The sequence below is a fragment of the Lethenteron reissneri genome, chromosome 33, assembly GCF_015708825.2.
Source record: "Lethenteron reissneri isolate LAM-NWPU_2019-01 chromosome 33, ASM1570882v1, whole genome shotgun sequence".
Taxonomy (NCBI): domain Eukaryota; kingdom Metazoa; phylum Chordata; class Hyperoartia; order Petromyzontiformes; family Petromyzontidae; genus Lethenteron; species Lethenteron reissneri.
The window spans coordinates 4027194-4039185 of NC_083811.1; the positions used below are offsets into that span (position 1 = coordinate 4027194).

General features: G+C 52.0%; 1 protein-coding gene across 1 annotated transcript in view; it reads left to right on the top strand.

Annotated features, from left to right (window-relative positions):
* CHST1 (carbohydrate sulfotransferase 1) overlaps positions 1 to 3859 on the top strand; it is a 33542-nt gene extending 29683 nt beyond the window's left edge. Inside the window, 1 exon segment of the mRNA XM_061564330.1 lies at positions 2 to 3859. Coding sequence (XP_061420314.1) covers positions 2 to 592 — 591 coding nt within the window. The 3' untranslated portion in view covers positions 593 to 3859.
* Positions 3860 to 11992: the final 8133 nt, after the last annotated feature.

Here is an 11992-nt window from a genome sequence, read left to right on the forward strand (position 1 = left end):
CTTGCGCCTCATGGCCGACGACCCGCGCCTCGACCTCAAGATCGTCCACCTCGTGCGCGACCCCCGCGCCGTGCTCGCGTCGCGCATGCTCACCTTCACCGAGACCTTCAAGGCGTGGAAGATCTGGAACGCCACGGGCCGCATGCCCTACCGACTGGACGCGGGGCAGATCACGGCCACGTGCGACGACTTCGTGCGCTCGGCGCGCACGGGGATGTCGAGGCCACGTTGGCTGCGCGGCCGCTACCTCCTCGTCCGATACGAGGACCTGGCGCGCGACCCGCTGGGCAAGGCGGCGGACATTTACCGCTTCGCCGGCATCCCCATGGGCAAGGCGGTGACGGGCTGGGTGATGAGCAACACGCGCGGCGACAATCAGCTGGGCCGCTACAAATACTCGACGAGTCGCGACTCGGCCGCCGCCGCCGAGGGATGGAGGCTCAGCCTCAGCTACGACATCGCCCGCTACGTGCAGGAGGCGTGCAACGACACCCTGGCGCAGCTGGGGTACAGGGCCGTGGAGTCGGCCGACGAGCTGAGGAACCTGTCCATCAGCCTGGTGGAGGAGAGGGCGTTCGTGCCCTTCCTGTGAGTGGGCCGGGGAGAGAGGAGAGCCGAGAAAGAGAGAGACACACGGTCCGAGTGTGCTGCTAAAGCGGAGGAGTCCGATATTGGTGGTGGTGGTGATGATGGTGGTGGTGGTGATGATGGTGGTGATGATGGTGGTGATGATGGTGTTGATGATGGTGGTGGTGGTGATGATGATAATAGTGGTGATGGTGATGATGATGGTGGTGATAATGATGGTGGTTGTGATGATGATGATAATGGTGGTGGTGATGATGATGGTGGTGGTGATGATGGTGGTGGTGATGGTGGTAGTGATGGTGGTGGTGATAGGTAATGATGGTGGTGGTGGTTCTGATGATGATGGTGGTGGTGGTGGTGATGATGGTGGTGGTGGTGATGATGATGGTGGTGATGACGGTGGGGTCATGATGATGGTGTTGATGTTGAAAGTGGTAGTGATGATGATGATAGTTACTCACTTTATCGATGAGGATGATAGTGATGGCGATGATGACGATTGTGGTGATAACGATGGTGATGATGCTGATGATGATGATAGTGCTGGCGATGATGGTGCTGGCGATGATGGCGATGATGATGATAGTGATGGCGATGATGACGATGGTGGTGATGGTGATGTTGATGCCCCTACTGGCACAGACTAAATGCCCGCTTTGCAGGCGAGGTGCTGAGTCACATTCGTGCCGCACAGGGGCAGCTGCCGCTAGTAGGGGGCCTCCGAATGAGAAGAGATGTGAGTTACTGATCGCGTGTTCAACGCCTTGGAGAAGCCACGGCGGTTCCATGAAACAAAGAAACAAATCATAAATTTACGAAATTGAATTCGCCACTGGTATCGACTGCACAATAGAGATGGAACTGGCAGAAGGAAGGAGGTGATGGCCCCAGGGTCGCTACGCTGGGGTGAGCGTTGGACGCTCGCACTCGTTGGCGGGTCTGACTCGGTGGTGGAAATTCCACGCTCCAATGCCGAGGGCCAGGCCATCGGCGAGCCACACCACTGTCGACTGTCTACAAACTGGTTCCTCAATTTATCGACCCTCGGTGGATGGTGATGATGGGTTGACTCGACCACCCACTGCGACTGTCTACAAACTGGTTACTCACTTTATCGACCCTCGGTGGATGATGATGATGGGCTGACTCGACCCACTCACTGTCGACTGTCTACAAACTGGTTACTCACTTTATCGACCCTCGGTGGATGATGATGACGATGATGGTGATGATGGGCTGACTCGACCCACCCACTGTCGACTGTCTACAAACTGGTTACTCACTTTATCGACCCTCGGTGGATGATGATGACGATGATGGTGATGATGGGCTGACTCGACCCACTCACTGCGACTGTCTACAAACTGGTTCCGCACTTTATCGACCCTCGGTGGATGATGATGACGATGATGGTGATGATGGGCTGACTCGACCCACCAACTGCGATCTCCTGACTGAGATCATTACAACGCCCCCCCGCCCCCCCCCCACCCCCGGCTGACTGCGTCGCCAGCCGCCACGTGGTTGTTGGACATCGTCGTAATCGTTGGCTGACATCGGCTGTTTGTACCCCTCGTGCGCATGGGCTTCCTCCTCCCCCCTCCGTGCAAAATCGACGCAACAAACAGTCGCCAACGTTAAACACAAAAACAAAACTCCGTTAAAGGGACTTGCCCTCCCCCCCAGACCCCCAAAACGTCTCCGTCGCGGGACCCTCGCGAACGAGAGATAGAGAGTCTCGGTGGGTGATTTCCCGAGTCGGTGAAGAGTTGAAGCGAATGAAACACGACGAGCAGCAGCAGCAGGAACAGCAGCAGCAGGAACAGCAGCAGCAGGAACAGCCGAGCGGCGTAGCTATCGAGTGTGCAGCGGTGCAATTGCGCCGGGGGGTGGGGGGCTTGGACTGGGTGGGGGGGGCGTTTGAATCTTTGCACCAGGACCCATCACAACCACGCTACTGACAACAACAACAACAACGACATCCACAACGACAATGATGGTGATGACGGTGATGGTGGTGTATTGGGTCAGCACTATGCTGCCCTACGAAACCCGGCGACCCGAGTTCGATTCCCGCTCACGGCCAACACCGGTGACGATTATTTGAACCGGTCCTGGGCCGCCTCCTCCTCCACCCCGTACGTCGACTCTGCCTCGAGCGAGTACCTGGTGCGGTGTGAAAACATCGCCACTGGGGAGACAAAGGCGGTCGGGCGTGATGCTGGCCACCCATCCCCTAGTGTGTCGTGTCCGCCTGCATAGATGCTGGCACGCGCTAACAGCACTTGCCCCAACAGTCTGTTAAGGCTATATGGGGAGATCTTTGTCTTTGGTGGTGATGATGATGATGAAACTGTGCATGTGGACGGCGTGTCGAATGTACAGATATCAGTAGAGGGATCAACGCGTGCGCTTTATCCCGCAATATCCACTCCAGACGACCATCAAACATGTCTACTGGCACGCACACTGACACGCACAGACACACACGTACTGACACACATTCACACACACGCAGATCCATAGACGCACACACATACGCATGCATAGACAACACACGCACAGATACACATCAACAAACGCACACCAACTCGACAACCGATATTCGTTACTCAGTGGCGGTGATGTCACCACGGCGCTCGTGCCAGGATAGGTGCACCTTGAGGCCATCACGTGAAGTGTGGAAGGTTCGCTGCTGCCAAGGAGGTCACGACAACACACAAAGACAAATACCCACACACACACACTTAGACCCACACATACTCAGACACATACACACACACACTCAGACCCACACACACACTCAGACCCACACATACTCAGACACATACACACACACTCAGACCCACACACACACACACTCAGCCCCACACACACACACACTCAGCCCCACACACACACACTCAGACCCACACATACTCAGACACAGACACACACTCAGCCCCACACACACTCAGACCCACACACACACACGCTCAGCCCCACACACACACACTCAGACCCACACACACACACAGGCACACACTCAGACCCACAAACACACACAGTCCCACATACACTCAGCCAATCAAATTCGCACCCACCCCTCCCCCCACACACACGAGGCAACCTCAAGTTGTCCAGATTGCAACTCAAGAGGCAGACCAACAAAACAACATCGTCAACAACGACAACAACTCTGCGTGGGATGCTGCATCGCACAAACACCGGGGGGGAGGGGGGTGCTAAGAGGGGCCACTCATCGATGCCTCTGAAGCCGAGCCAGTGGGGGGGGGGGGGTGGAGGTTAGACGGCGGCTCGAATGGCTTTCCCTGATTGCCTTCTATTGGGGTGTGCCATTGAAGAGGCGCACACAGAGAGAGAGGGGGGCAAGCGGGGAGGGGTTGGGGGGGTGGGTTGTGAATATTTATTTATTTATTGCCGCGCTCGCAACAAACTCTGGGCAGTGCACCGCGTGCACTGCGCGGCGGATGGAAGACACGAGTCGGTGTGGGGGCGGGGTGAGTGGGCAGGGGGTGGGGGTGGGGTGGGGGTGGGGGGGGTATTTATTTTTGGGGGGGTGGGCGGTGGATTAGTAAAGATGTTCGCACCCCCTCCTCCACCGTGACCCCCCCCCCCCCCGAATCCCCCCCCCCCCCCCACACACACTCCCACCACGGCCTCGCCCGCAATTATTGGGGCAAGAGCAGTGGACGCGTTCTGCAAAAGAACCCCGATCGGGCGAAGCGTGCGGGTGGGTGGGTGGGGGGATGGGGATGAAGAGGCGGCTTGCTCCATCGCTAAAGACAAGGGATGGAGGAGACGTAGCGAGGGGCATCGCGAGACAGACATAATCCCCCCACACCCCTCCCCGTACCACCAACCTCGACGGGCGCTTTTCACGGAAAGTCGTCGGATCGCGCGATCGTGCGGAGCGCGGCGCTTTCAATTTGTGCGTCCCGTGCTGGGGGGGGGGGGGGGTTGTGCGTGGGTGCGATTCGAGGATTGACACGGGCGCGCACGGCTTCTCCTCGTCGATTCGGAGTTAGTTTTCGCGAGGCAAGTAGTCGTCAGCAGCCGGCTCGCTTCTTCTTCTTTGCGTTTCGTTAGCCGACGCGACGTCTTGTCATCTTACAGCTGACTTGCAACTTCATTGTCACGGGGGTGGGGCGGGGGATATATAAAGAAGGAACTGCGTTGGCAGTTGGACACAAAGCACAAATTAAAGAAGAAAAAATATATATATTAACCACATTTGTCATTCATTCTGCCTTACAGTGAGTGAGAGCGGTGCAGCGAATGATTCCCCCCCCTCTCCCTCCTCGCTAACCCGCATTTGACCAACGTGGTGAAGTATGGTCAAACAAGCCCTACGACCGACTTCAACTCGGGGAGATCGTCATGCAGCAGTGGATTGACAAAGTCCACCTATGCACGCACCGCATCACGACATTTCAACATAAGAGATAAAAAAGCACATATCCTCGGCTGATCTTTTGAGACGGTGAACCCACCTGCTGTTCTCTGGTCTGCTCTGAGGAAGGGCCATTGCTAGAAACGTCGACCTGTGACACACGAGTAAACAACGGGGCAGCGTCGACGTTTATATTTTCAAACCGGGAAGATCACGGACGTGGCGCTGGGCCACGTGGGCGAATCATGCCACGTGGGCGAATCATGCCACGTGGGCGAATCATGCCACGTGGGCGAATCATGCCACGTGGGCGAATCATGCCACGTGGGCGAATCATGCCACGTGGGCGAATCATGCCACGTGGGCGAATCATGCCACGTGGGCGAATCATGCCACGTGGGCGAATCATGCCACGTGGGCGAATCATGCCACGTGGGCGAATCATGCCACGTGGGCGAATCATGCCACGTGGGCGAATCATGCCACGTGGGCGAATCATGCCACGTGGGCGAATCATGCCACGTGGGCGAATCATGCCACGTGGGCGAATCATGCCACGTGGGCGAATCATGCCACGTGGGCGAATCATGCCACGTGGGCGAATCATGCCACGTGGGCGAATCATGCCACGTGGGCGAATCATGCCACGTGGGCGAATCATGCCACGTGGGCGAATCATGCCACGTGGGCGAATCATGCCACGTGGGCGAATCATGCCACGCCACGTGGCGAATCATGCACGTGGGCGAATCATGCCACGTGGGCGAATCATGCCACGTGGGCGAATCATGCCACGTGGGCGAATCATGCCACGTGGGCGAATCATGCCACGTGGGCGAATCATGCCACGTGGGCGAATCATGCCACGTGGGCGAATCATGCCACGTGGAGTCACACAACGGGCACAGGTCAGCCTTTCCAAAATAAGAAAATAAATAAATAAAAACCACGTGTCCGTCGCCCTATTTGGACACGTGTGTTAGTGCGGCATTTCGTTTATAAACAGAACAACAACAACAACAATACTTTCGGGCTGGTTTCGACTTTATGGGTTCCCATCAGCAGTACCAGCTCTGCAGTTGGAGGGAATTCGGATGGAACGGGGTGGGGGCAGCAGGAGGAGGAGGTGGAAATGGGGGGGAGGGGGCTAGACGGTGGAGCATAGTAGAGTACAACAATAATGCATTTTGGCGGCACTGGTGTATGGTGAGCGTCAATTATCGAGGGCTGAACGCTGCTTAGATCGCTTTGGCTATTGGTTCGCCTCTCGAATCCCCCATCGCCACCCCTCCCCCTCACGCCCCCCCCCCATCAGCACCCCGTCAAGATTCTGAACGCAGACCACCGAATGCCAAAAGAATTCGTGGCCGTCTTCTTGGTTCTTTCGGTAAAGTCACGTAGAAGGGATATAATAAATAATAAAAATAAAACATAATAAAATACAATTCTCACGACGTTTCGGCCACAACGCAAGCAGCCGTCCTCAGGTGAAGAACAGGTCTGTCGGAAATACTTTACCGAAAGAACCAAGAAGATGAATCCCTGCAGTCACGAAAGCTTTAAATCGAAATTCGTGGCCGCTTCGAGTCAAGTTCAGAATTAAGGTGAAATTGGATAATATAATCACCGGCGGAACAACGCAAACGGATAGCAAAAGAGTGCCACGTCATTACACGCGCACCCACCAGATGGTTGAGAAGCTGAGTTGAAATCGAAGTTTCAGCCACCCAGCCGCGATTAAACCGTCCCCGCAAGTGTAGCGAGTTAATTGCCTCGTCCCGATCACCAATGACTGCACTCACTCACGCACGCACGCGCGCACAAATCCATCACGTTAAATTACGAGGTTTCCACTTCATTTGGCAAAATTCCACTTCTGAGAAATACGGATTTTAGTTTTGACTGCCGTGCCAAAACATTTGTGCGTGCGTGTGTTTCTGTAGCAGGAAGATGTAAGCAAGTTCAGCACTTTATCTAATGCGAGCTTTATATATATGTACACAAAGCTTAGATATAAACAAGGCCAATTGAAAAGATCTCGTATCGTAGCTCAATGATATCCGCTTCCGCTGCCCTCTCGCTGATCTGCGAGAGATGAGATCCGAGGGGTGGCCGCGTCTCGTGATTTCGAGTTCAAGTTCATTTATTAGGTACAGCCCTGTGAGCCACTCGGCTCTTGAATCGGGTGCAACCGCAACAAACAAAGAAAAATGAACACAAAACATCTTCAAGTGAATATGTGACTGAGTGCAAACAGAAAATCCAAGAAAAGACAGCAAAATATTGCGGATAATGACTCCGACAGCACGATCGGGATAGCATCGAGACGAGGCAGAGAACGAGACCCAAGCACACACAGCCACGCGGTCCTTAACCCGCTGCCAAACACACGGGTCATCTGAATATATCTCATATACACTACACACACACATGCGCGTGTCTATTATTACATCATAGTTAGCTAAGGAGGGGCGGCGGCGGCGGCGGTGGTGGTGGTGGGGGCTTTTTTAACGCAAAGGGGGAAAAAATGCAAATATAGGAGGGCATTGGCGTGACAAAGGCAAACATCTCACGGGCTTCTAGCAGAGTCTATAAGGCGGGTCTCGGAGCTAATGCCGAGGCTTAGTGGAAGTGGAGCCGCTCCTAAGGCCTTCAATTACCCAGCGCCGCGTGGGCGCGTGCGTGTTTTTGTGTTACCACGAGAGAGTGCTTACGGTGGCAGGGCATAGCGGCTGACTTGGCGTTGTTCGGGGAATGTGTGTGCGTGTTGTGTGTGTGCGTGTGTGATCTCCCTTGGGGAGCGGTTGTGTAGCGGTTAGCGCTGCGCTGCGAACCCGCTGAGCCGGGTTTGATTCCCGCTCACGGCCAACACCGGTGAAGATTATCAGATCTGGGTCTTGGGCCTCCCCTAGGTCGACTCAGTCTCAAATGGGTACCTGGTGCGGTGTGTAAACGTCGCTACTGGGGAGACAAATGCGTGGTGCTGGCCACCCACCCCCTCACGTACCGTTCCGGCCTTCATAGATGCTCGCCAACAGCACTTGCCCCAACAGTCTGTTAAAGGCTATACTGGGGATCTTTGTCTTTGTGCGTTCGGGTGCTACGATAGCCGGCTACCAGAGTTCGGTTTCCGCTCAAGGCCACCAACATACGTGACGAATATCTAACCGGTACTGGCCCTCCCCTAGGTCGACTCAGCCTAAAAACGAGTACCTGGTGTTAAGATCAACACTCGGGAGACAAAGGCAGCAGGGCGTGGATTTGACCACATCACCCCCTCGCGTATTGTGCCGGCCTTCATAGGCGCTCTCTAGCAACACTTGCCCTAACAGCCTGCTAAGGCTATACGTTGGGGGGGGATCTTTGTCTTTGCGTTTGCGCTTGCGCGCTCTTCGTGCATCGCTTCAGACTAATTACGATCCACGTGAAGATAACGGTGATTGATGATTGACACCTACTGATGGCGAGATAATGATGACTGATGCTGCTGGTAATTGACGAACCCGCTAATGAAGGGTGGCGGCGTGAAGTACGATAGCTTCACGCTGATGGGCCGACTGGCGACGACACTGCTGATGACACTGATTGATGATGATGATGGTGGTGGTGGCGGTACATCCTGTTCAACGTGCTGGCGGTGGTGTGGCGACGGCGACGATTTGAGAGAAGCCTTCATTTCAATTCAGCAGTACATACAACCATGTCTGATTACACTGGTCAACAAAAAAAAAAACACTTTTTCTAGCCTGGACTTTTGCAGCTGTTTTAGACTAATTTCAGGGTGCTGATTCCAAATCTGATCTCAGATTTGCTCTCACATCTCATTTTTATGCTATCGGCATACCCCATTTTCATTGATTTTACCCGAAATTAACTGTGTCACTTATGATTGCAAGTTATTGCGAGTCAGTGACTGCTTTAGTGTTAAAATACGGTGCTGTATTTTTAGGATAGTGTGTTTATAATATCATTTTATGTAGATATCCACATTTATTAAATATTTTTCTTCTGCAGTTTTTATTGAAAATGCAATATTTGAATCAGCACCCCAAAATTACCTTAAAACCGTTGGAATACCTTATGCCAGACAAAGTGTGTTGACCAGTGTAATGAACCTGATGATAATGATGATGATGTTGCTGATGATGAAACTGCTGCTGATGATGATGATGCGCGTCAAATGTTTTATTTTCGTGGCACATCTGACTGCGCTAACCGCCCTCCCCACAAGTGCTCACTGAGACCGCGGCTGCCGTCAGCGTTCGCTTTATTTTCGCAATAAAAAGGAAAAAACGAAAGAGATGTTGATCAAAATCGCCACCCGCGTCGCGTCACTCGTCACTTGGCTGAGATCAAATTAGGAGACAATTTACGTGTTCTCCCACGATGCCGCTCACCACTGTAAGAAGGCGCCGCAGTGGCGAGATGTTGACTACCTCGCCTGGTGTGCAGGAGGTCGTGGGTTTAATCCCGACCCTGACGCCTGCTGCTGCTGCTGCTGTATGTTTGGAGGTGGCGTGTCTCTCTCTCGCCATGGCCGCGTGGATTTTTCTCCGGGTCCTCCTCCAGTTTCAACCTCCCCCCCCCCCTCCACGTTTAGAATCGACATCACGCGTTTAGAGGATTTGGCTGCTATGCATTGCCACGCGTTGGTGAGCGAACTTCGTTGAGCTATCACTTGTGATCGGTAGGTCGCTACTGAAAAAGAGTTACGTAGCTCAGGTGGGCCTCGTCTGCTAAAAAATAAAAAATGAAAGAAGGCGATTGCTCATCCTCATCAAGCGTTGATTTAGGTCCCACAAAAAGGACCCCGCGATTCACAATTTTTAAAACTAAATTTCTGCTATTCAGGATATTTAAAAGTGTCCCCCATGACTGATGTTTATTTTTCCCAGGCTCTTTAATAATATAATTCGTGCGTGTGTGTGTCTAACGATCTACATTTGAAACAAAAAAGACTGTTTGATGACACAAGTTTAATATTTATAGGATTGCTTTCGAATGTATTTAGCTGTCCGCCCAACGGTATGAATGGGTAGAGTATCGTGTGCGGTCCGACGACTGGAGAGGTCGCGTTTGGTGGGGCAAAGTGTGGGTTTCTCCCACCTCTTCCGATAACGTCTGGTCAGCGTGGAGGAGTAGGCCAAAAATATCGTCTAGAGCGGCTCTCCAGAGCTCGCTGGAGTGGTGGCCCCTGCCACCAGCGGGGGCGTGAGCGAGCAATTACAGGGCTGCGCCTTTATCCCTTACCTACATAATTATTTAAATGTAAGAAATTAACGTATTCATCTGTTTTTTGCAGGAGGGTTCTCCGGCATCGGGTTTTTAAATGACAATTTTAAGATGTTTTTAGCCGATGAATGATGACGTCTTCATTATACAAGTGGGTGCCAGTGCTCCTGACAATTGCCCAAGATCTGCGGTCCTATATCTGGTAAGATGCTTTCAGCCAATTAATCAGTACTCTTTGGTTATTTCGGTAAAATCACGTGACTTTACCCTGCAGTCACAAAAAACTTAAAATCTAGATTCAATGAATCAGTGTTTACGTGTGTTCGTGAACTGGAGTACGCGGAGAAAACCCACGCCTTGCACGAGGGAGCAACACTTTATCCCCAGACAGATGGAAACAGATGGCGATTCAATTTCGATTTAAAGCTTTCGTGACTGCAGAGATTCATCTTCTTGGTTCTTTTGGTAAAGTCACGTAGAAGGGAAGTAATAAAATAATAAAAATAAAACATAATCAAACATAATAAAATAATTCTCACTACTTGCGTTGTGGTCGAAACGTCGTGAGAATTATTTTATTATGTTTTATTTTTATTTATTTTATTACTTCCCTTCTCCGTGACTTTACCGAAAGAACCAAGAAGAAGATGGCGATTAGTCCACTTGCTGCACCGCTTTCTCCCATCGAGCCAGAGCATACCACCTCCTCGAGACCCACGTAAAGGGAGTTTCTCAACATCTGTGCGTGACCCACAAACCCTCCCTGCCTCCACCAGTAATGGATTAACCTTTTTTTTTTTTTAAACCGCATCTCTTATCTTGCTTATCCGGAAGGATAACCCGGATACAATGGCTCAGAAACGCGGATCAGACATTGAGAGAGCAAATGAAACACGCGCGGAAGAGGGCGCAAAGAAACGCGGAGAGGCGCGTGCTTGGAATGACACCGAGGGGCCGACGGAGGAGCACGTGGTGATGAGAGGACGCACGTGAGCGAGGGAGACTCGTGGTCCACCCAGCCTACAGCGCGTCCACTGAACAAACCACGGTAGCAGATGGCGGATGCCTGATGCACAAATGTTACAAAAATAACAACTCTCCATTTCGATTTAAAGCTTTCGTGACTGCAGGGATTCATCTTCTTGGTTCTTTCGGTAAAGTCACGTAGAAGGGAAGTAATAAAATAATAATAAATAATGTTTTATTTTTATTATTTTATTACTTCCCTTCTACGTGACTTTACCGAAAGAACCAAGAAGTAATAAAATAATAAAAATAAAACATAATTTATTATGTTTTATTTTTAATAAAATAATAAAAAAATATATGTTTTATTTTTAATAAAATAACAAAAATAAAAGATAATAAATTATGTTTTATTTTTATTATTTTATTACTTCCCTTCTACGTGACTTTACCGAAAGAACCAAGAAAAACAACTCTCCAGTCGTAGTGTTGCGACGGCGGTCACCCACAGCAGGCGGCAGCAACGATTTACGGACGCGATGCCCCCTGATCCACGAACACAAAGGGGGAGACATCGCAGTCGCGGTACAACTCCGCAGCGCCTGGCGCGGTTATCTGGGCCTGCCCGCCCGCACGGGAGATTGTCGTCGTTTGTTTCTGCATCTACATCAGCAGCAGCAGCCGTACGAAAGAAGAAGCATTGAGGTGGAGGGCGTGGGTGAGGGTGGGGGTGAGTAAGGGGGGGGGGGAGGTGAACGTGGTGTGATCCATAACTTCAAGGGCGTCCAGCACAGACGTGAACAAGCAAACTTC